Source organism: Schistocerca cancellata, chromosome 3, assembly GCF_023864275.1.
Source record: "Schistocerca cancellata isolate TAMUIC-IGC-003103 chromosome 3, iqSchCanc2.1, whole genome shotgun sequence".
Taxonomy (NCBI): Eukaryota; Metazoa; Arthropoda; class Insecta; order Orthoptera; family Acrididae; genus Schistocerca; species Schistocerca cancellata.
Window position 1 is genome coordinate 36,387,102 of NC_064628.1, and position 26,601 is coordinate 36,413,702.

The 26,601-nt window shown below is 38.9% G+C and overlaps 2 protein-coding genes across 3 annotated transcripts in view; one reads left to right on the top strand and one right to left on the bottom strand.

Annotated features, from left to right (window-relative positions):
- Positions 1–1,992: 1,992 nt before the first annotated feature.
- LOC126176856 (transmembrane protein 11 homolog, mitochondrial) lies at positions 1,993–21,502 on the bottom strand. Its single transcript, XM_049924042.1, has 3 exons — positions 21,397–21,502; positions 13,097–13,317; positions 1,993–3,498 (listed from the first exon to the last, which is right to left on the bottom strand). The coding sequence occupies exons 1-3, from the start codon at positions 21,417–21,419 to the stop codon at positions 3,215–3,217; spliced, it is 528 nt and encodes a 175-aa protein (XP_049779999.1). The 5' UTR covers positions 21,420–21,502; the 3' UTR covers positions 1,993–3,214.
- Positions 21,503–21,819: 317 nt separating this feature from the next.
- Positions 21,820–26,601, top strand: part of LOC126176854 (E3 ubiquitin-protein ligase MSL2) — a 38,024-nt gene continuing 33,242 nt past the window's right edge. The window contains exon 1 of one of the 2 annotated variants that reach the window (XR_007535680.1): positions 21,820–22,633. Coding sequence is in view for 1 of the 2 variants with exons in the window: in XM_049924039.1 (XP_049779996.1) it covers positions 21,902–22,633 (732 nt within the window). In the remaining variant the exon portion in view is untranslated. The remainder of the gene's footprint in view (positions 22,634–26,601) is intronic. The other variant, XM_049924039.1, reaches the window with a different exon arrangement.

The following is a 26,601-nucleotide window of genomic DNA, read 5'->3' on the forward strand; positions in this document are numbered from 1 at the left end:
CACCAACAAAAGCAAAATGAGGATAATGGAATGTAGTCGAATTAAGTCGGGTGATGTTGAGGGTACTAGATTAGGAAATGAGACACTTAAAGTAGTAAAGGAGTTTTGCTATTTGGGGAGCAAAATAACTTATGATGGTCGAAATAGAGAGGATATCAAATGTAGACTGGCAATGGCCAGGAAAGCGTTTTTGAAGAAGAAAAATTTGTTGACATCGAGTACAGATTTAAATGTCAGGAAGTCGTTTCTGAAAGTATGTGTGTGGAGTGTAGCCATGTATGGAAGTGAAACGTGGACGATAAATAGCTTAGACAAGAAGAGAATAGAAGCTTTTGAAATGTGGTGCTACAGAAGAATGCTGAAGATTAGATGGGTAGATCACATAACTAATGAGGATGTTTTGAATAGAATTGGGGAGAAGAGAAATTAGTGGCACAACTTGACTAGAAGAAGGGATCAGTTGGTAGGGCATATTCTGAGGCATCAAGGAATTACCAATTTAGTATTGGAGGGCAGTGTGGATGGTAAAAATCATAGAGGGAGAGCAAGAGATGAATACACTAAGCTGATTCAGAAGGTTGTAGGATGCAGCTGGTACTGGGAGATGAAAAATCTTGCACAGGATAGAGTAGCATGGAGAGCTGCATCAAACCAGTCTCAGGACTGAAGACCACAACAACAACAACAACAACAACAACAACAACAGGTATTATTCAATACTTTTCCAGTCATTATAGCACATACTCATAATAATGACTTAAATCATGGTTATATCTGTTTGGGGGCAATGCAGTCTTGTTAGAAACAAATACAACTAACAGAGGGGAAATCCACCACCAGTTAAGCTTTCTGACTGCCAAAAACTAATCAAATGATGATAATCTACTGGTAGAGAGCTTACGATATTCATTCCATGGAATAATGAGCCTTTTATATTCTGAAACCTTTCTTCCCTTTGATTTGTTGGGTACTTTGAGGACAGGCTGAGTTACATTTGGAAGGGGTGGGGGTGAGTGGGTGGGGAGAGGAGGTTAAAAAATTTAACCAACTGTAATTCTTATCTACCACACTTTTGCAAAAGGTTGAAATTGATTGCCTTGCTTACAATGTTGTTTTTCCCATATTGTTGTGAAAGATTTTCACAGGGGAAACGTTCTTGAAACTATTTCACATCATTCTATTGTGCAATCATTATAAAAAAAATGAGATATGCGAAAACTAGCAAAGTTTTCAATCTTGCTTATGTGGCTTTTGATGACTCAGTACCTCTGCTATTCAGTGAGTTGTCACCTTTACTCATTAATTTATTAACAATCCTCATGGTTGTCAATACAAAATGCAATGCAGAGGTCCTATTTCCAAGGCAACAATGTGGTGGAAGTAACACTTTCCACTGCTCAAGGGCTACTTGTGCAAATGAAGAAGAGTTACATAATTGATTCAAAGAAAACTGTTCCATGAACCAGCAGGGAAGAGTCAGCTTAAGACCATACAACTTTTTTTTGACACAAACATTATTTAGCGATAATGGCAACTCTCCCAATGAATGTCGGACAATTATATTTAAAAAATTGCTTTAATTATTTTGCAACAGTAGCATGCAAACACATTTCTCTTTCTATGAGAGTGAAAACTTTTTAAATATGTACACTGAAGCAAACCACTGTAAATTTCACAATTTAATGTTTATAATTTCATCAACTGAATGTTTATAATTTCATCAACTGAATGTTTATAATTTCATCAACTGAATGTTTATAATTTCATCAACTGAATGTTTATAATTTCATCAACTGAATGTTTATAATTTCATCAACTGAATGTTTATAATTTCATCAACTGAATGTTTATAATTTCATCAACTGAATGTTTATAATTTCATCAACTGAATGTTTATAATTTCATCAACTGAATGTTTATAATTTCATCAACTGAATGTTTATAATTTCATCAACTGAATATCTGGGAAGAGAAAAAAGGAAGACGAGACAATTCATTTCATCAGGTTTAGTTTATTGAGCAAACCTTTTATAACAATGCCTGCCACAATATGACGAACATCTCATCAGTCATTACAGTCTTAACAAATAAAATTCTTTTCATACTAATGCTGTACTACACTTTGGTTTACCAAAATCTTCAGATCATTTGCACAAAATATGTGACCTCATAACACACTTTTGTACATTTGTCGAATATAAAAAAGCTGTATATTATCTTTCATAAACATCCACATGTAAAAGTAAAAGAAAATAATAATAATAGTACTCGAGAATTTGTCACATTATTAACAATAAATTTCTTCGACATAAGTTTGACTGAACTTATGTGAGAAAACAAAACAGTTTATACATTTAATATAAAATCATATTTATACAATAGTAGTTTTAAAGTGGGCCTAACTTGGACTTGAGTAAGTGTGATCGTAACATCTGCCCCTTGTCTTACAACTGCAATTACCTATACCTTCTCTCAAGCCTGATTTACAAGACAGCTCTGAGCAGCTAACAAAACATAGGATTTTTAGTAACAATTTTATGCCTGAAGACAAGAAATATTGCATCTCATAATGATATAACTGCTGGGCACAAGCTCAATACCAAGAAATGTCATATGCAGAAACAGAGGAGACTAGCACAAAAAACCTGCACCAATTAAAACCAATAAAAACAGTTCCTATTAATTACATTTATTCTTTGTAATTAACTGGACAGTCAAAATTAATATTTTTTACAAATGTTAATTACAAAAAGGAACTTTCAATGGGTGTATGATATATATGCAAACTGAAAAAGCAAGCAATCGAGAGGCTTGCATGTAACGAGATAAGGATTACGAAATAGAAAGTATATCAACAATATACAGCAGACCAAATTATTGTAAAGCTATTGTTTTCCTTCTTTCATATGCAGTAAGTACACAACATAGCATAAGAGCACTGTGTCCTTAGATTTTTTATCCAGTGCTCAGTACAATGATTGCTAGTCCCCACTGGCTCAGTCTCCAAATTGACACTGACGAACATGAGATGCAGTGCGAGCACTAAAAACAGTGCTTCAAACAACCGCATTACAAGAAAATCTTTACTAATATAAATTCCTCCAGTGCTAAATCCCCACCGTACATACTACAAAGGGATTTCTAGTCGGCAGCTCAACAACACACCGCCACGAGGCACCATGATTACATCCCTACAAGATCTCTTTCAGTTATGTCACTTCAAAGCACGGTAAAGCCTCCAACCCCAGAAAGCTGTAGCCACAAATGACACACCAACATGGAGCAGCTGAAACCGCATGCTGGGTCGGCGCACCAGTACAACTGCAGAAGCCTGTGTGCAAGATGGAGGGAGGCGCCGTGGCAGGCGCCGGCGGTCCCGCTCTACTTGGTACTGACAGCACGGGTCCAGTTGCCATGACACAGCATACAGACCAGTGCAAAGTAGGGACACTGCTGTCAGTGGTGCATAGGCACAAGGCCGGTCAGGCCATAAGAAACCTTAATAAAATTTAAAGATCTGTCAAAATCATTTCACATTGAAGTAACAAACATCAGATTCATTTTGGTTAATTTACATAATATAAACAAGAATGGAAAACAAATATGATCCAAAAAAGAATTACATATTACTCCATCAACAACAGGAACTAAAACTTTATTACATTTCTTTAACTAGTAAACCAGCACATTAGAAACTGTATGATTTTATATACAGATATCAACGATAACTTCATATGACAAAACAACCGAAAAACAATAGTGAAGGTCAGCCTAGTGCTCAGTGCTTTTCGAGTGATATGGCAAGGAGTCTACAAACTTCCTACTTCATTTAAAGAATCAATCCTCTCCCAAAAATTTTTTCTATTAATTTCGATCCACAACAAAAAAAATGCAGGCTGGAGCATGTGTGATTTAAAAAATGAAATTCCAGTACTCACTGATAGCATGGAAAGAATGATACTCAAAGTTCAGTAGATAAAGAAAACACAGTGAGCTTTAGATTAAAACATTTTGCTTCAAAAGCAGAGTTCTTTTTGGATGTAAACAGCAGTTTGTATTTTGAGAAATTGGGCAATATGGTAGCAACAGTTTAAGCACTGAATGGAACAAGAAAAGGATGTTGTACAAGACATATATCAAGGTCTCTCCAGAGCTTAACTCTCCAACTTGTAATATGTACTGTCAAAAGCACGCAATTTGATAACTAAGTATGATCATATACGAATTGTTCACTTAGCGTATACACACATCAAAAAAAGTTTTGCATCATCCCAGTTCCCAGAACTCCTGAAGATACATGTTGACTGTGGATATTGTATCATAGACACAGCCCCTTTGGCTGTTCAGAGATGTCACTAAACCTGCCCAAAGATGTAAACAATCATGCATGAGCAGTGCCTATTAGATGGAGGGTGTCCGACCGCCAATTAGTTCCCGGAGGGAGGTACACAGCTCGTGTTGTCTGTCATTCAACCATGCCTAGACAGTCGATACCGCGGTTCAATCGCATCTGCATTGTTACTTTGTGCCAAGAAGGGCTCTCAACAAGGGAAGTGTCCAGGCGTCTCTGAGTGAACCATAGTGATGTTGTTCGGATATGGAGGAGATACAGAGAGACAAGAACTGTCAATGGCATGCCTCACTCAGGCTGTCCAAGGGCTACTACTGCAGTGGATACCTACAGATTATGCCTCGGAGGAACCCTGACAGTAATGTCACCATGTTGAATCATGCGTTTCGTGCATCCACAGGACATTGTGTTACGACTCAAACTGTGCGCCATAGGCCGCAGGATGTGCAACTTCCCTCCCGACATCCATGGCGAGGTCCATCTTTGCAACCATGACACCATGCAGCGCAGTACAGATGGACCCAACAACATGCCGAATGGACTGTTCAGGATTGGCATCACTTTCTCTTCACCAATGAGTGTCGCATATGCCTTCAACCAGACAATCATCAGAGGCAATCCGGCCACACTGAACATCTTAGACACTCTGTCCAGCAAGTGCAGCAAAGTGGAGGTTCCCTGCCGTTTTGGGGTGGCATTATGTGGGGCCGATGTACGCCACTGGTGGTCATGGAAGGCACCGTAACGGCTGTACGATATGTGAATGCCATCCTCCGACCAATAGTGCAACCATATCGGCAGCATGTTGGCAAGGCATTCGTCTTTATGGACGAGAATTCATGCCCCCATCGTGCACATCTTGTGAATGACTTCCTTCAGGATAACATCACTCAACTAGAGTGGCCAGCATGTTCTCCAGACATGAACCCTATCGAACATGCCTGGGTTAGAATGAAAAGGGCTGTTTATGGACAATGTGATCCATCAACCACTCTGAAGGATTTATGCCGAATTGCTGTTCAGGAGTAGGACAATCTGGACCAACAATGCTTGATGAACTAGTGGATAGTACGCCACGACGAATACAGGCATGCATCAATGCAAGAGGATGTGCTACTGCGTATTAGAGGTACTGGTGTGTACAGCAGTCTGGACCACCACCTCTGAAGGTCTTGCTGTATGGTGGTACAACATGCAATGTGCGGCTTTCATGAGTAATAAAAAGGGCGGAAATGATGTTTATGTTGATCTCCACTCCAATTTTCTGTACGTGTTCCGGAACCGAGGTGATGCAAAACTTTTTTTGATGTGTGTAGTAATAAAATGTCTTTCCACATTTCACATGTATTTCTATCGTATATAGATCGCTACTACATAAGTGTGGATGGCACGCAGTGGATGGTACACACTATACCAATTTATACAAAGCACTGAAACACAAACTTCCAAAACATTCAAAACACAATCCACATACCACCCACAGGATGCCCTTTAATTTTCCATTTTCAACAGGTGTGGTGGCTATAGACTTCCATACCACTGTAGTGCTTCCATGTAGTATGAAGATAAGAGCAGTATAATTTCAGAATTTCCTTTGAAAACAAAGTATTTGTCTTCAAATGACACAGGACAACTTTCTTTTAATATCTCCTACTGGAGTTTACTAAACTCTAATGCTCTTTAACTAAAGAAATAAATCTGCCCTTGAATAAAAAATGAACGATTTTATGTCATCTCAAACAAGCAAGCAGTGTTCAAGAAACAACTGCACTAGTGTCTGGTTATTAAGCCTTTTGGCCAAGAGGTTCTCATTCTGAAAAGTACAACATAGCAGCTACCTCCACAATATGAGGTACACGTGGTGGAAAATTATTTCATACGAAGTTATCAATAACAAATTAACTGATGTTAATAAACACCAAAGTTATGTATTTCCGTTAAGGTTTGATATGGCACAATGTTTTAGCTGTGCAAGACACAGCCCCACCTTAACATTTTTTTAAAACCCAGAACAGCGTCTGTCCATATCTTCTAGTAATCGAGTGCTGAGGTCTTCGGTATTGGCACTGGTTACAGACTCTGCATACATTTCAGCGGCAACAACAGTCACTGAACTACGTTTACATTATGGTGGTAGAGATTAAAGATGACATGCCAAAATACCAATCTGGTGGGTGTTCCTGCATCCAAGCCAGTGAGTATTAGGCCAAAGACATGGGCAATATAGAGCTGATTCTAAAGTGCAGTGATAAGGAAAACTTTAATTTCCTTTTGTCATCCATAGTGTCAGTAGTATCCAATCAGACCTGGAGAGCAGCAAGGTACCATGATTCAGAATTTGTTTCAGAGCACAAATACAAAATTTCAAATCTTAAAGGGCAATTCATGCAAGCAGCTTTTGCGTATAGAATAAGCTATTCAATAATTTGAACAATGGTTTAGGTAAGTGGTTCTAGCATACAGAGTAGAAATTTAAATAGTAGTAAAGAATTCAGGACCTTGAGTCTCTAATATGGAAGTATAATGGGGAGCAGCTACAAGTCCTGGTTAAGGACAGCGTGGGAATAGAAGCACATATACAAATAACAGTTAAACTAAGAGAGACCAATAATGATACTGAACATACTAATAAATACTGAACTTAAGTTATCACAGGTGACAGAAAATAAGGGGGGCAATCAACAAGATAATGGTAAATGACTCAGCAACCATTTTCACTGGGGTTGATGTGAAAAAGTTACATAAAGATGTCCAGCATCTACTGCGGAACAAGGAGACACGGAAAATTATTTTTTTAGTATAAGAAATTAACAAACTGAGGAAGAGTGTAAAAGTTTTGATCGGTCTTGACAATGGCACACAAGAAAGTACAGAATTCGTCTGCCAACTGCCATTTTTAAAAATATTTTGTAGGATTTTACCTGACTCAACTCAGATATGCAGAGTCACCAGCGTCTCAGAATTCCAATTATTAAGCCCCTGTAAGCATGATAAGAGGTGAGGGTGGCCTATGTCATTCTTTTTGTCGGAAGTTAATGAAAATCATTTCTTTAAAAATGGATTACGAGTGATCTCAAACACAAAAACATTTGAAACTCCCTGGCAGATTAAAACTTTGTGCCGAACCGAGACTCGAACTCGGGACCTATGCCTCTTGCGGGCAAGTGCTCTACCATCTGAGCTACCCAAGCACAACTCACACTCCGTCCTCGCAGCTTCACTTCCACCAGTACCTCGTCTCCTACCTTCCAAACTTCACAGAAGCTCTCCAGCGAAACTTACAGAACTAGCACTCCTGGAGGAAAGGATATTGTGGGGACATGTTTCCAGAATGAAATTTTCTTTCTGCAGAAGAGTGTGTACTGGTACGAAACTTCCTGGCAGATTAAAACTTTTTGCCAGACAGAGACTCTTAATTCGGGACCTTTGCCTTTTACGAACAAGTGCTACACCATCTGAGCTATCCAAGTATGACTCACACCCCATCCTCACAGCTTTCATATCAGTGCACACTCCACTGCAGAGTGAAAATTTCATTCTGGAAACATCCCCCAAGCTGTGGCAAAGCCATGTCTCCACAATATCCTTTCTTCCAGGAGTGCTATTTCTGGAAGTGTCGCAGTAGAGCTCCTGTGAAGTTTGGAAGGTAGGAGACAAGGTACTGGCAAACATAAAGCTGTGAGAACAGGGTGAGCGTAGTGCTTCATTCCTTACAAAAGGTCCCAATTTTATGAACTTTTAGTATGTTGTGAACAGATGGCCTGTGGTGTAGGATCCAAGTTTTACACCTCTTAGACTCTACGCTAACCTGAGGAAAGATGAAAAACTGCATAAAGTCAGCAACTTTCTGTCTTTTCTACATTATGATTTTCCCTTGCATCCCTACGACAAAAACCACTTCGATCTCTCTTATACTGCATTAAATATTCTACCATTTTCATTACCTGAACATATTTTTGGACAACATACTTACCAAGATATAATGCTTGAAAGACACAGCAAAATTCTCAAACTGCAAAACGAACAGGTTTCAGCATTACAATTTTAATTGAATGTAAAAAAGACAGTAGAAGTTGCCTTTAATTGTCAACATTTATCATCTCCAACACCCCTCCCCCTGCAATTGAGCATTCATTTCTGCTTGGGTTGGAGAGTAGGATAGCAAGGTCTCCTATTGAAACCCTATCAGCCGGTACCCTTCATTCACCATCTCTATCTGGGCTGTTGTTGAAGGTGCGATTTCTTTGTGTAGGATTGTGGTTCAACTGTTACACTATGGATTCAGTAATTTCACACGTGTAAGCTATTGCAAAACTTCATTAAAGCTAAAGGGATGGGGTATTGAGTACTGCACAGTGAATGTGTCAAATTGATTACCTACTTGCTCACACCAGATCATTTGACCTGCACTGGGGCTGACTCATTGTCACAGCATAATGAGTCACTGTAAAACACCTATTTAGATTATGTGTAAAAACACTTAAAATTTAATGCATTAGTAGTTTTTGATAGGTATCCTATTGATTCTCATTACCAAAATACCAAAGCAGAGGAACAATCTCAACAGGTTTTACTGAACTTTTTCTCAATTCCAATGACTGAACAAAGGGCACTGTGGTTAAGCCGACAATATAGCATGTAGCTCTGACAATAATTAAAAATGCTATATCAAAGGCAGTTGACTTCAATAACATTACTATTGTATTTCCAGAAGAGCAGAAGGGGTAATTTCCCATCCTTCTGTACTCAACAACATCATGTAAATTCAGTGTACAGGATATTGTTTCCCTTCATGTTACAAGTAAGTGTGACATTACTTTAATCCTCTTTGGACAAGAAAAGAGAAAGTACCATTTACGAGAGAACTCTTTCCATGCCCAGCATGATATTTTCAAACAGCCAGATGCAACAGATGCCAAATTACTAAAGTAGAAGAAACATTTCTTGTGGCATTGTACAACGGAAATGTGGAAATGTAAACAAAGATAAACTGGACAATCTTCTCTAATGACAATCTCTAAATCAGAGGCAAATCCAAATTTCAACTTGGGGGACTGCCACCAATACGAGACACTGACCTGTACCATTCTTTTTTACCTACAAATTTAGGCATGGTTTGAGGATGAACATTAATAAGAAGAGGAATGAAAAATGAAGCTCCACACTCTTCACTGAAAATAATTTCATGTTAATGTATGAAATGATGTACCGAAGTGGCCTTGAGCTACTCTGGTCCTTTACCATTTGCAAACATTCTTGTGACATACATGCAAGAATTTGTCCAAACTGACTCTTACTGAGCTGGATACTGAAAGGACTTACAATGACAGGGAAATCCTAACCACTGACATCATTACTGCGAAGGAAGAAACTGATACCCAACTTGAATTGTCATTTGGACCCAAGAGGTCAAGTTATTAACTTGTTTTGTGCAAGTTTGTATACTCTGTTACATATTATTTCCATTAGCAGTAATCTTCATTTTTGAATTATGTCTTTAGCTGGTACGGAATTACACTGTAATGGAACTTTCTATGAAATATACATTGTATACATCAAAAGCTGTTTTCCTGAAGTTATATGCATGTACTGAATGAAAACCCCACTGAGGACTGGGAGGGAAGTGTGTTCTCAGAGTTGTTAAAGTTAATATTTAGAAGCACCAATTATAAGAAACCATAATTTTTGCAATTTTTGTGCAGGTTTAGTAGAAATGAGCAACCAAATGTAAAATATTCACCATTAAAGGCATCTGCAATTGTCCTTTTAAAAATGTTGTAAAACTGAAATTGTAATGCTAAAACCTGTCCTTTTGTGTAGTTTTTCGATAATCTGGGTTTGGACACTTTTTTCACGTTCTTTATTTTAAGTATGTGGTGTAAAAAATACAGGGTGACAATTATTGAACTACATGAAAAAAAAATATAAATCAGTTGACAAACTATGACGTACACACACTTTATTCAACATGTAAATGTCACTACAGATATTCAGATTTAGGTTTGATACGCCTGCCATAATTAGTGATGATGTGGCGCAGATGAATAGCAAAATTTTGCCTGCTAAAGTGTGGGAACATCGATGCTGCTCATGATTTCCTGAACGGCAGTTTTCATCTCGGCAATGGTTTTGGGCTTATTGTTCTACATCTTGTCTTTAATACAGCCTCACAAAAAGGCGTCACATGTGTTCAGATCAAGAAAATATGGCGGCCAATCGAGGCCCATGCCAGCGGCCTCTGGGTACCCCAGAGCCAGAAAGCGGCCCCCGAAGTGCTCCTCAAGGACATCAAATACACTCCTGCTTCGATGGGGTCGAGCTCAGTCTTGCCTGAACCACATCTTGTCAAAATTAGGGTCACTTTGGATAATGGGGATGAAATCATCTTCCAAAACCTTCACATACCATTCAGTAGTAGCCATGCCCTCAAGGAATATTGCATTAATTATGCTGTGGGTGGATAGCACACCACACAGTCACCCGTTGAGGGTGAAGAGACTTCTCAATTGCAAAATGCAGATTCTGTCCCCCAAATGCACCAATTTTGCTTACTGACGAATCCATCCAAATGAAAGTGGGCTTCATCGCTAAACCAAACTACACATACCATACTAATTCCCATTATGTCCTACGGCCAACCTAACGCAAACCATTCAGAAGTTATAATGATTTTATTTCACATGTTTAATAATTGTCACCCTGTATATTCATGCAGTGAAAATCCTAGAAAATTTAACGCACTACAAGAAATGTAAAAGGGCTTACTGTTGCAGGATGCACGGTAAAAAAAATATAGAAAAAACTGAAAAAAAAATGCCAGAATTTGCTATCTCCCTCCCGCAAAGCTCCGAGATTTTACACTAGACTACCTACATACAACATGCTAAAATTTCATAAAGTTCAGACCTTTTGTAAGGTCCAATGTACCCACAAAGTTGACCACTGTTCCTAATGAGATGACAACCCACACCTTCAATACCATAGGTTAAACGAAAATCTCATCTCCATGGGAGCGACAATCCAGCGTGTGAGAAGTTACTGTCTTTCTTCTCGTTTCCATGTCCATTGATCTTTCTTTTTCCACTTATTAGCATCTCTCATTTCCCTGTCTATATTCTTATGTCTCAAAGCAATAACTATTTTCTACTTTAACAATTTCAGAAGATGAAATCCCAGTACTGGTGATAACTTGATTAAAAATGAAAAACTAAGCCTGTCTTTCAGAGCTACTGGTTCCTTCCTCGTGGAGGAAAAAGGGATATGTTCTGGAAAATTCAGAAGGAAGGTCACTCACTAGGATTGAAGCAACAAAACCATGGTCTCCACCAGAGTTTTGACTTCCTCTTGTCTTGGCCTGAAATGACAAATATTCCTACCACTATCCTCCCCCCAAGTGGTGTTCTGCTGCTCATCCAACTGATGCAATTTCCTTGTCCATTCCTATACCATCTGTACTCCAGGTGCCTAGTCTCATGGCACACATCACTGTAATATACCAGGATGCAAGACCTGTCACATTCATCCACCCACTATCATCTACACCAGTCCTGCCATAGGAATTTTTTCTACCTATCAGGCAGGGCCACCTGTAAAAGTACACATGTAGTCTACCAACTTAGCTGCAACCACTGTGTGGCATTCGGCAGCCTACATGGCTATTAGCACTAACAAGTGGTCTATTAGCATGACTTGCCATCGCCAAACCGTGGCCAAGAGACAGCTTCACCACCCATTTGCTGAGCATCCCACCCAACACAATGTGCTTCACTTCAATGACTGCTTCACCACCTATGCCATCCAGATTCTGCCTGCAAACACCACCTTTTCTGAACTGCACATGTGGGAACTCTTTCTGCAAATTATCCTTCATTCCTGTAAACCTTCCATGGGCTCAACCTGCATTTATGCCTTTCCCTGTTCCCACCCCAACCTCTCGCACCCCCCCCCCTTCCCTCACACAGCTGCACAATCCCCCTTTCTCTGCCTTTTTCCCTCTCCCCTTTGGGTCCACAGCACAGTCTCCTGATGCTGCACTTAGCAGCCTACCATCCTGTATCTGCCACATCCCAGCACACTCCTACAGGCAGCACTATAGCACCTTCCCCCGCCCCTAACCACTGTGCTTCTTAGTACTAATGAAGACGATTACAACAGTCAATAAGTACTTCCATTTGGTGTTCTGCAATGATTGATCACATGAGACAATGAAATAATGTATATGAGCCAGCAACATTGCTGTCCACCACTGGCATCTGTCAGTCAAAAAGTTATTTTAATCAAAATATAAAAATAGGTCACAAATGCATTCAGCGAAGTGCTAGTTTCAACTAAGAATCTGATCAGCCTCACAACAAATCAACATATTTTATTGAAAGATGCACCAGAAGAAAATGACATCATTGCACATAGTTTTGTTACAAGATCCTTATGGAGACCAGAACCTCTATGACTGCCACTTAGGAAGTCCAACTTGTAAACTGACCCGAAATGAACAGTAACCATAAATGCTGCCAGGTATGATGTACACTAAACAGAGATATTAACTCCACAAATCAATGCCATAAATGAACTTAAGATCTTGTTTGGTAATGCTGTGGGTCTAATTTGTTCCTTCATATACTGCTTATTTGCAAGAGTAAAATGAAACATATTATAAACCAAATTTATACTATGTACGAAGCCCATCATTCCAAATAGCATTTTTTACACATCACATACATTCATACAGTGACAAAATATACAAACCTGCCCCTATTGAACATATACTGGACAAAACAGCTGTCTTCCGTAAACAGTTCCCAACAGCTATCCAGCGGGCTGTTTCATCTCCTAGCCTTGAAGGTTCAATGACAATTATGCTGCATCCAGCTTCCAGTGCTCTTTCCAGTTCAAGTTCAAAGGTTTCGTGCGCATTTTCACTGTCGTACACTTCATGGATGATGGCAATTTGTGAAGGGTCTAGATCTCTGAAACATACATTTAATTTCTGACATAAGATTTGCAGTTTATGACAAACAGTACAAAGTGCTTCTACATCCTGAAACCAAAACTAATAATGTTCCATATGTACCAAACGAGAAAACAAAAAAATACACATTCGTCAGTAAAAATTTTTGATACCAGATGTCAGCTTTGACGTGTAGAGAGGAGGAGGAGGAGGAGGAGGAGGAGGAGGAGGAGGAGAAGAAGAAGAGGGGTGGGGGGTGGGTGGGAGGTGTCAATTTCACAGTACTTTCCCACCAATACTGACTGATTGTGACACAAGGGTCAGTTTTCCTACAGTTCTGATGCATCACTTTTTTCATATTGTTTTCCTTTAATAACCCATCAAACCCCAAGACAGGAGAGTATGGCAAGATATAAGTCACTGTGTAACTGGAATCTGTCTTCAACTGAGAAGCATTTGGACATATCTTGACAATGGGATTGGGTTGTTTGGGGGAAGAGACCAAACAGCGATGTCATCGGTCTCATCGGATTAGGGAAGAATGGGGAGGGAAGTCTGCCATGCCCTTTCAAGGGAAACATCCCAGCATTTGCCTGGAAAATCACGGAAAACCTAAATCCTCCTCCCGAATGCGAGTCCAGTGTGCTAACCACTGCATCTTAACAATGTCTTTGCCATGTTAATTTGGGGTAGTTCTTAAAAAAAAAAATATTTTTTGGCCAGTGTGAGAGTGCCCCACCCAAAATGCAGCAGAGACCAAGGTCTACATTACACTGGAAGGTTACACCTTTTCGTTGTGACTGGGCAAAGCCTACAAATATGAATACAAAGTAATGGTTGGGTAACAGATTGATCTGTAGCATAGTATGAGGTCTATGTTCATTGCTGGCAAGATTTCCTCCGTATTTCATACAAGCCATTATGACAATATGTGAATCCTTTGTTCATGGTTCCATTATTTCTAATTGTTGTATGATGCACTGTAGCCAACATTCACTCCACATTTAATGAACTTATCTTTAAAAATAACTGAAACTGCATGGTAAATTTCAATATGTCATGTTACATAATAGACATATCTTCGACGGTGTAATGGTGCATATTACTACACATAGTATATGGTACACTGACTATGAAAAATGCACGGAGCGGCAGTACTATATTACTCTTACTCAAATTACTTGTAGTTTGTCATAGAAGCTATGTTTCAGAAGTGATGGTGATTTCTGGAAAAAGAAGCAGTGATACAGTTTCAAGTTAAAAAAGTATGTAACTTTTAGTGGGTGTGCATCCAGCTATTTATTTTACTAGGTATGGATCCACTGGAAGTGGTTTGCACTCTGTTTCCTTCAACTTTTGAAGTGACTTATGAGACGAGTTATACAAGGCTTACTGTTTTAACATTAACTTCAAATCATGGTGTAGTTTGACATTTGTCACATATACAAATCAATGATAGAGCTGAAAGAAATAAAAGTGACCAAACAACCACAGAGTACTGAACCCCAAACCTTGGATTTATAGTCTGACACTTAGTCACCAAGCCACACTAGAATCTTCATTTCATGAGACAGGGTGCAGTGAAAATTGTGATACAGTAGTAGTGCAGTGATGTCACCACTGGTTTTATATTTATTTTATGAATGTAAGTTATGGTGAAACTCTGCCTGGCATTTTCTCATATTATATGCTGTGAACTATGGATGAAATGCAACAGGCAAAATCCATATTGCTAGATTTCCAGAAAGTATCAACACAGAGCCCCACTGCAGACTGAACAATGGTACGAGCATACTGATTAGGTTTCCAGATATGTGAATTGCTCAGACTTCTTAATGACAGAACTCTGTAGTTGTCCTGGACAGCGAATGTTCATCAAAAACACGGCTATGATCAGGTGTGCCCCAGGGAAGTCTGATATAACTGCTCTTGTTCTCTATAAACATAAATGATTTGATATACAGGGCGAGCAGCAATCTGCTGATGACGCTGCAGTGTACAGGTAGGTGTCACTGTTTAGTGTCTGTAGGAAGATACAAGATGACAGACAGAATTTCTATATGGTGTGATGAATGGCAGCTTACTTTAACTGTAGAAAAAAGTAAGTTAATGTGGATGAGTAGGAAAATCAATCCTTTAATGTTCAAATGCAGTGACAGTAGTGTCCTTGACAGTCAAGTCGACTAAATATCTAGAGATAACACTGCAAAGTGACATGAAATGGATCGAGCATTTAAGGATAGTAATAGGGAAGGCGAACAGTTGACTTCTGTTTATTGGAAGAATTTTAGGAAAGCATAATTCATTTATAAAGGAGACCACATACAGAAAACTAGTGTGACCCATTCTTGAGTACTGCTTAAGTGTTTGGGATCCTCACCAGGTTGGATTAAAGAAAGTCACTAATGCAATTCACAGGTGTGCTGCTAGATTTGTTACCGGTAGGTTTGATGAACAAGCAAATATCACAGAGATGATCCAGGAACTCAAATTGGAATCCCTGGAGGGAAGGCGACATTCTTTCCACAAAATTCTATTGAGAAAGTTGGAAGCTTACTGCAGAATGAGTCTACTACAGCCAGTGTACATATTGTTTAAGGACCACTAAGATAAGAGAAATGGCTTATTTTCACTTGCACGTGGAACAGGAAACAAAGTGATTAGAGATGATACAAGGTACCCTCTACCATGCACAATATGATGGCCTGTGGATTATGTACAGATATAGATGCCTAATAACTGACCTTTACTGTAATCCAAGGTTGGTTAGTTATTTAGTTAGGCCAAGGTTACATTGAAAGTGGTAATTTGGTTGTGGGTTGGCAAAGCCAAGAAATGTGAGTTGACTATCATACTGTTATTATACATAATAGTAAATAATATACAGACAATAACAAATAATTTACAGACAGACACTAAATTTTTAATATCACGACTTGGGTAATCTGCTGTCATCAGGGACTCATTGACTGCACAAAAAGCGCATTTTCAAGATGGAACCTTACCATACTTATCAACAGTGTCCATTCTTCTGGTACAATTGGCGTGTACAATAAACCATTGTCCGTGTTCTGCATAACTGATCAAAGGTGGAAGGTTTGTTTCTTACGCAGGGTGAATTCTGGCAATGGCCTTAGTCCAGACCCATTCCCAAGATTCAGTTAAGTCTGACTGAGACGTGCGTAGCTCTGTGTCTGTTTTCAAGGATGGCTTTCTTGATTGAAGTCAGTTTCTTTCTAGGGTAACCATGTATCGATAGGATAGGGAGTTGTAGGTTTCCTTGTACACATTTCAACTCAGTAACTATACACTATAACCCCCCCATGAACCCTGGACCTTGCCATTGGTGGGGAGGCTTGCGTGCCTCAGCGATACAGATAGCCGTACCGTAGGTGCAACCACAATGGAGGGGTATCTGCTGAGAGGCCAGACAAACGTGTGGTTCCTGAAGAGGGGCAGCAGCCTTTTCAGTAGTTTCAAGGGCAATAGTCTGGATGATTGACTGATCTGGCCTTGTAACAATAACCAAAACAGCCTTGCTGTGCTGGTACTGCCAACGGCTGAAAGCAAGGGGAAACTACTGCCGTAATTTTACCAGAGGGCATGCAGCTTTACTGTATGATTAAATGACGATGGCGTCCTCTTGGGTAAAATATTCCGGAGGTAAAATAGTCCCCCATTCGGATCTCCGGGCGGGGACTACTCAAGAGGATGTCGTTATCTGGAGAAAGAAAACTGGCGTTCTACGGATCGGAGCGTGGAATGTCAGATCCCTTAATCGGGCAGGCAGGTTAGAAAATTTAAAAAGGGAAATGGATAGGTTAAAGTTAGATATAGTGGGAATTAGTGAAGTTCAGTGGCAGGAGGAACAAGACTTCTGGTCAGGTGACTACAGGGTTATAAACACAAAATCAAATAGGGGTAATGCAGGAGTAGGTTTAATAATGAATAGGAAAATAGGAATGCGGGTAAGCTACTACAAACAGCACAGCGAACGCATTGTTGTGGCCAAGATAGATACGAAGCCTACACCTACTACAGTAGTACAAGTTTCTATGCCAACTAGCTCTGCAGATGATGAAGAAATTGAAGAAATGTATGATGAAATAAAAGAAATTATTCAGATAGTGAAGGGAGACGAAAATTTAATAGTCACGGGTGACTGGAATTCGAGTGTAGGAAAAGGGAGAGAAGGAAACGTAGTAGGTGAATCTGGATTGGGGCTAAGAAATGAAAGAGGAAGCCGCCTGGTAGAATTTTTCACAGAGCACAACATAATCACAGCTAACACTTGGTTTAATAATCATGAAAGAAGGTTGTATACATGGAAGAACCCTGGAGATACTAAAAGGTATCAGATAGATTATATAATGGTAAGACAGATTTAGGAACCAGGTTTTAAATTGTAAGACATTTCCAGGGGCAGATGTGGACTCTAACCACAATCTATTGGTTATGACCTGTAGATTAAAACTGAAGAAACTGCAAGAAGGTGGGAATTTAAGGAGATGGGACCTGGATAAACTGAAAGAACCAGAGGTTGTACAGAGTTTCAGGGAGAGCATAAGGGAACAATTGACAGGAATGGGGGAAAGAAATACAGTAGAAGAAGAATGGGTAGCTTTGAGGGATGAAGTAGTGAAGGCAGCAGAGGATCAAGTAGGTAAAAAGACAAGGGCCAGTAGAAATCCTTGGGTAACAGAAGAAATATTGAATTTAATTGATGAAAGGAGAAAATATAAAAATGCAGTAAATGAAACAGGCAAAAAGGAATACAAACGTCTCAAAAATGAGATCGACAGGAAGTGCAAAATGGCTAAGCAGGGATGGCTAGAGGACAAATGTAAGGATGTAGAGGCTTATCTCACTAGGGGTAAGATAGATACTGCCTACAGGAAAATTAAAGAGACCTTTGGAGATAAGAGAACCACTTGTATGAACATCAAGAGCTCAGATGGAAACCCAGTTCTAAGCAAAGAAGGGAAAGCAGAAAGGTGGAAGGAGTATATAGAGGGTCTATACAAGAGCGATGTACTTGAGGACAATATTTTGGAAATGGAAGAGGATGTAGACGAAGATGAGATGGGAGATACGATACTGCGTGAAGAGTTTGACAGAGCACTTGAAGACCTGAGTCGGGACAAGGCGCCCGGAGTAGACAACATTCCATTGGAACTACTGACGGCCTTGGGAGAGCCAGTCCTGTCAAAACTCTACCATCTGGTGAGCAAGACGTATGAAACAGGCGAAATACCCTCAGACTTAAAGAAGAATATAATAATTTCAATCCCAAAGAAAGCAGGTGTCGACAGATGTGAAAATTACCGAACAATCAGTTTAATAAGCCACAGCTGCAAAATACTAACACGAATTCTTTACAGACGAATGGAAAAACCAGTAGAAGCCGACCTCGGGGAAGATCAGTTTGGATTCCGTAGAAACACTGGAACACGTGAGGCAATACTGACCTTACGACTTATCTTAGAAGAAAGATTAAGGAAAGACAAACCTACGTTTCTAGCATTTGTAGACTTAGAGAAAGCTTTTGACAATGTTGACTGGAATACTCTCTTTCAAATTATAAAGGTGGCAGGAGTAAAATACAGGGAGCGAAAGGCTATTTACAATTTGTACAGAAACCAGATGGCAGTTATAAGAGTCGAGGGACATGAAAGGGAAGCAGTGGTTGGGAAGGGAGTAAGACAGGGTTGTAGCCTCTCCCCGATGTTACTCAATCTGTATATTGAGCAAGCAGTAAAGGAAACAAAAGAAAAATTCGGAGTAGGTATTAAAATCCATGGAGAAGAAATAAAAAGTTTTAGGTTCGCCGATGACATTGTAATTCTGTCAGAGACAGCAAAGGACTTGGAAGAGCAGTTGAGTGGAATGGATAGCGTCTTGAAAGGAGGATATGAGATGAACATCAACAAATGCAAAATGAGGGTAATGGAATGTAGTCGAATTAAGTCGGGTGATGCTGAGGGAATTAGATTAGGAAATGAGACACTTAAAGTAGTAAAGGAGTTTTGCTATTTGGGGAGCAAAATAACTGATTATGGTCGAAGTAGAGAGGATATAAAATGTAGACTGGCAATGGCAAGGAAAGCGTTTCTGAAGAAGAGAAATTTGTTAACATCGAGTATAGATTTAAGTGTCAGGAAGTCATTTCTGAAAGTATTTGTATGGAGTGTAGCCATGTATGGAAGTGAAACATGGACGATAAATAGTTTGGACAAGAAGAGAATAGAAGCTTTCGAAATGTGGTGCTACAGAAGAATGTTGAAGATTAGATGGGTATATCACGTAACTAATGAGGAAGTATTGAATAGGATTGGGGAGAAGAGAAGTTTGTGGCACAACTTGACCAGAAGAAGGGATCGGTTGGTAGGACATGTTCTGAGGCATCAAGGGATCACCAATTTAGTATTGGAGGGCAGCGGGGAGGGTAAAAATTGTAGGGGGAGACCAAGAGATGAATACACTAAGCAGATTCAGAAGGATGTAGGTTGCAGTAGGTACTGGGAAATGAAGCAGCTTGCACAGGATAGAGTAGCATGGAGAGCTGCATCAAACCAGTCTCAGGACTGAAGACCACAACAACAACAAGAACAACTATAAACTATTCTGAAAATGGAGGTTGTGGATACTAATTGATTTGTAGCACAGCTAGAGTTGTACGTTCGGCTCAAATGTGACAGTTTGGTTGTGGTGACAAAGCTAACAAATGTGTAATTACCATTTATTTAAATAGATTTTATAAGCTAAAGATACAGTCGCTGTCCCCAATTAAAACTGTGGGGCCACGAGAGCCCCAATACTTTGACATCTAAAATAATAGTGATTCTATAATATTAGAGTCGCCATACTTGCTGACAGCGTGACTGGTGTAAGATGACAATTTTTACTGCATTCTTCAGTACTTCCATAAAGTGTGTGAACCATACATGCAAAAGTTATATCCTAGCACTTCTTAAGTTGAATAGGTAGAAAGGGTAACAGTAAAAGGTGAAATACTGGGGGGGGGGGGTTCAAAATGGCCAGTATTCTTCATAATGTACGGGAGAGTAACTGCTGCCACATACATGCACAGAAGAAGAAACTTTTTTACTATGTACATGATGCATATGATACAGTCACGATGGAGGTTGCAAAAACGTGAGTGTCCACAAACACAAAAATTTAAAGAAAAATACTGAGATGAATTCACACAAAGTACTGTGCCCAAATAACTTGTCTTAGAAGTGTACAGTAATGACTATTTCCACACAATTCTTTATTTTATTATATGAACTTGCTTACAAAATATAATTTTCCAAATGGATTTGGATGTATGAATTTTTTGCATTATGTAAGTGGCACTCCACAATTAAGTAAAGGAGTTTCATTAATCACAGACTTAATTTTCCAATGAGACGCTAAATTTATTGCTTCACTAGCAAAATAATGGTGGTTGATTTGTTTTCAATTAAACTTTCACATTAAGAAGAAACATTAGAAAATGAAGCCAAATGAAGGAACTAGTTAAACAATGTACCATTTCACTGCACAATATAAATGTATGTTTCTTAAGGATCATCCATCGTGAAAGAGAGTTTAGCAAACAAGAGTAAAATAAATAGTTTTCACAATCACAATTGTTGACGAGTAGCCAGAAGACTGCAGTTTACATTGTTAAAACCCCTCACTTTTCAAAGTAACAAAGTTTTTATTTACGATAAAATTGGTATTTTGTTAAAAAATAAAAAGACGAAGACTTTGAAAAATACATTGATAAATAAAATTAATTATGTAGTTTTCATCCAGTATTTGAAGACAGTAGATTAAAAAGTTACTCAAATGATCAACTTCGACAACTGACACATTAAGTATAATGTAAACTCAGTAAGATGTTGGATGAACCTCCAAACTGAACTTAAATTGGTTTACTGGCAAGTATTAATATTTCTTTGGTAAACGTCATGACTGACCGAACGACATTTTCATGAAACCTTCAACATGAACCAATGAAGACGCATTTCCAACAACCTTTCACAAATAACAAACAGCTTAGTCACAAAAACTTTAACACTTAGTCAATACCTCTACTAACGCAACCAACCTGCTATCCCCTTCATCCACCATCTTTGCATCAGAGATCCAGTATTAAAATGATTACCGTCAGTGATGACCGTGCTGCGCAGATAAACCTCAGCTGGATAGGTATGTTGTTTGTCCTATACCTGTATCGATAGAACATCGTTATAGTTTTTTCGAGTCGATCGATTTTATAAGCCACTATTTCAGTGCCACATTGATTTAATTAATGTTGCGAAATATATAGGCCTTCGCCATATTAATCGGTTCAGTTTTATCAGTTCGAAAATAATATTTATTTTTCGTTCGTCTACACTTGATACTCGGGTCGCAATATATTTTTAATAGGTATTGGGCTTTGCAACTTCTTAATTGCGTCCTGCTTCAGAACTAGTAACAATTGTAATGAAATGTGAATGATTTTAGTTTCTAACAAATATGTAGTATCTTCGATACTGAACTGCTGCGCCCGTGGAAGATGTAAAAGTTCGTAATTTCGAAACTGTTTGTAGTGTTGTTCCGCGACAGTGATGAATGCAACGAGTTTGTATGTTTCGACTTGTAGACTTGTATTACAAGCAGATTCGGAAGATTCATCGTCTTGGACGGACTTATTTCGTCTGGTTCCCTATCTAAGACAATCTTTGTCTTGCACGGTTTGTGGGAACTTGTTAATTGAACCGTATACTCCTACAGAGACGAACTGTCAGCATCATGTGTGCCGTTCTTGTAAGGGCGGAAGAAAAAAGCTCAAGCCATCTTGTAGTTGGTGCAAAAACTACGAAAAATATGTGGAAAATGTGCAGCTACGTATATTACTTCAATGCTATAAAAAACTGTGCGAGTATGTGACAAGCACATCGATTTACCGCAGTTTATTTGTGTCCGCAACCAGCAATGGGGGATCAGGTGATGGAACGTCGAGTCTTGTGGATCTCATACAGGAGGGTGCAGGTTTCAAAGATGATTTCAAAAGTAATGCAGGATTGTCGAAATCTGCTTACAGCATACTACCATGTGTTTATACTAGTACTTCAACACAGACTGGTGTTGCGCCTGCAACCATTGGGCAGTCTGAAGGAAATAACTGCTTGCAGGCTGTCGAACCACAAGCCATCCGAACTGTGTCAAATGGTTCTTCACTATACTCAGTGCTGTTTAAGGGAACAGGAAATAAAATAACTATAAAAAGGAAAGCCAATGATTTAGAAGGAGACCCGGGCGACGGTAATGGATGCAATACAGATGCAGTATCCACAATAGTACGTGTGCAAAACATAATTTTTCCTCTATAGAAAGAATAATTTTATTTGGTACGATGAAAGGCAAATCCATTTGTTCATACCCAAGGCCTCACAGAAAAGGTTTTCACCTTCTCTTTGCAATACTGGGCGTCGTGTAACGACTAAATCCCCAGTGATAAAGCTATTTTTGCTTTATTTAGAAAATGCAACTTACGTGATTGTGTTCGAATTGACTCACAAATGCATTTCAGGTATGTAGGTAACGAAATTTGTGTTGAAAAATTACAGTGAACTGCTACTGGTGCTTCTTCTGGGCTGACATGTATCATACATGTCTCAATTTCTGTTTCACTACATGCTGATCATTTACAACTATTCTTTTTCTTCCTTTATTTATTTATTTATTTTTTTTTTTTTTAAAGAAAGATGGACAGATGTGAGTTAGTAATTCTTATCCACCATCTTTTGCACATCGCAATAATAGAAACTGTTCTGCAGAATAGCAGTTGTCAAGCAGAAACTTTTTCATTTTGTTTTCAAATTTAACTTTGCTGTCTGTCGGACTTTTGTATCAGGGTGTGAAATTCTGGTTGCAGCATTGTGCACCCCATTTTGTACTAAAGGAAAATTTAATGTGAAATAATGATTGTCATATTTTCTTCAGCTATTGTAATTATGTACAACTTTGTTCCTCATGAGCTGCAGTGGATTATTTACAACAAACTTTGTGAGGGGATAACAGGCTATACTGTGAAGCAGTAGTCAACATAGGTAACTCAAACAAATGTCCACCAGATGATTGAGGGTGAGCACCATGTATTATTCTTACAGCTCATTTTTGAGCAGTAAAGATCTTTTCTTTCCAGTAAAGATGAATTATGCCAGAACATTATCCCATATGACATTATTTAATGAAAATATACAAAACATCAGGGAACTGTTTTCTTCCTCCCCAAGATTTGCAACAATTCTAACTGAAAATGTAGCGAAACTAAGTTGTCTTAAGAGTTCGAAAATGTGCTTTTTCCCAGTTTAAATTCTTATCAATGTGGACACACAAGAATTTTGAAGTTTCCAATTTATTCATTATTCCCCCATGAGGTATTATACATATCATTTATATAGTACCTCTACATGTGCAGAACTGAATATGTTGTGATTCTTGGAGAAAAGACAGCAAGATCATTTGCAGAAAACTAGTCCGTGATACTTTTAAGGTTATTGTTTAAAATTTCTTCAGGTGCTGTATGTGTGCTTGTATGGATTACAGTACTAACGTCATCTGCAAAAAGAACTAATTCTGCTTGCTGCATGTAAAATGGAAGATCATTTACATACATGAGGAGCAATGCCCAATGAGATAAATGGAACTGCATATGTATATAACAAAAATATTGTCAAGACAGATTTGTTGGTTCACCAACTCGTAACCTGTCACCTTCCACTGTAACCTAGACCATCACCATCTCCACTGGACCTGTGTAAGTGTGGTAAACAACATGGTCTAAGCCATCACCCCCAAGAAATAAATGAAATATTATAAACAGATGATGCAGGAGGCATCTAGAGTTGAAACAAACAAAATCTCAGGCATAACATATGACTTCACTCTTTATTGTTCACTAGACTAACCAGTTAGACCAACCAAAGACAGCAATACTCAGTTATCAGTTAGGTGAGAGTTTTTAAAGCAACCAAGAAAATTATGTATGAATTCTTCTTCCACACTAGCTATGGTTAGTAGCACCAAAAAGTTTCATTGTATATCAGACACTATAAATTTCTCACACAAATAAGGCACATCCAGCAATTAATTGGGAAAATTATAGTTTGTTAGTGGTGGGTATGATAAGACATTCTGTGAAGCTTTACAAAATGCCTTCCCTGAAAACTACGTAGAACAGATAGGTAGGAACCCTAATAACGATGGAAATATATTGGATCTAATCACGAAAAATAGACCTGACCTCTTTGAGGATGTCTACATTGAAACTGGTATCGGTGGTCGTGACATTGTGGCAATAAGGATTACAGAGGACAACTAACACAAGCAGAAAGATATATACATTCAGTGAACTAGATAAAAAATCAGTAGTATATCTCAATGAGGGAATTGAAACTTTGAGCACAGATCGGGAGCATGTAAAGGAAGTCAGTACAAGTTTAAAATAATAGTTGAACCCCACACTTGATAGATTTGTATCCAGTAGAACAGTTCATAATGGGGGGGGGGGGGGGAGGGAGAATCTCCATGGCATACAATCACGGTCTAAAGAAACAGAGGTTACTGCATGATAGGTGCAATATAAAGCATAGGGCTATAGTAGAGATGCTGAATGAAACTCGTTTGGCTGTGAAGAATGCAATGTGTGATGCCTTCAATGATTACTGTAGTAGGGTATTGTCAAATGACATTACACAAAATCCAAAGAAATTCTAATTGTATGTACAGGCTGCTAGTGGCAACAAAGTTAGTGCCCAGTCACTAGTGAATAAGTCTGGAACTGGAATTGTAGGGTAGCAAAGCAAAAGCTGAAATGTCTAACTCAATTCTCAAATGTTCTGTTGCTAAGGAAACCCAGGAGAATGCCCCAATTTAATCCTCATGCCACTGAAAAAATGAATGAAATAAGTGTTAGTGTCGGTGATGTTCAGAAACAGCTGAAGTCATTAAAATTGAACAAAGCTCCAGGTCCCGGTGGAATCCCGGATAGATTCTGTATTGAATTTCTGGCGGAGTTAGCACTCTCTTCTCACTATAATAAAGAAAAAACCATGCCCAGTTCTTGGGAAAAGGCACAGATCATACCAGTCTACAAGGAGGATAGTAGAAATGATCCACAAAACTACCATGCAGTATCCTTGACATTGATTTGTTGTAGAATCTTATAACATAATGGGGTATCTTCAACAGAATGACCTCCTCAATGCCAACCGGCACGGTTTTCGAAAACGTCGATCATGTGAAACCCAACTCTCACTTTTCTCACATGATGCTTTGTGTCAAGGCAACCAGGTAGATGCTGAAAAGCATTTGACTCAGTACCGCACCTATGCTTATTGTCAAAAATGCTATCATGTGGGGTATCAAGTGAAATTTGTGACTGGATTGAGGGCATTTTGAAGGGAGGACACAGCATGTCTTGGATGGAGAGTCATCATCAGATATAGAAATAACCAGGTGTGACCCAGGAAGGTGTGTTGGGATGCTTGCTGTTATGTTGTGTATCAGTAATCTTGCAGACAATGTTAATAGTAAAAATCAGGCTGTTTGCAGCAGATGCATTTATCTATAATGAAGTACTATCTGAGAGAAGGTGCATAAATATTCAGTCAGATCTTGACAAGATTTCAACACTGTGAAGTGTTTGGCAACTTGCTCTAAATGTTCAGAAATGTAAAATTTTGCACTTCACAAAACCAAAAAACATAGTATCCTATGACTATATCACTGAGTCACTGTAGGAATTGGCCAACTCAAACAAATACCTGGTTGTAACACTTTGTAGGAATATGATATGGAATGAACGCACAGGTTCAGTTGTGGGTAAAGCAGGTGGTAGATTTTGGTTCATTGGAGGAATACAGGGGATGTGCAATCAGTCTACAAAGGAGACTGCTTAAAATCACTTGTGTGGCCCATGTATAATGTTCAAGTGTGTTGGATCTGTACCAGGTAGGATTAATAGGGGTTTGATCAGTCATTCTTCCCATAAATGATGATGCTGTGGTGTAAGGGAAGGTGTCGTTGAGTGACTGTAGCAGGATACAAGATGATTGGACAGGATTTGTGATTGGTGTAAAGAATGGCAGCTAACTCTAATATAGATAAATGTAAATTAATGCAGATGAATAGGAAAAAGAATTCCGTAATGTTTGAATACTCCATTAGTAGTGTAGCGCTTGACACAGTCACGTCGATTAAATATTTGGGTGTAACATTGCAGAGCGATATGAAGTGGGACAAGCATGTAATGGCAGTTGTG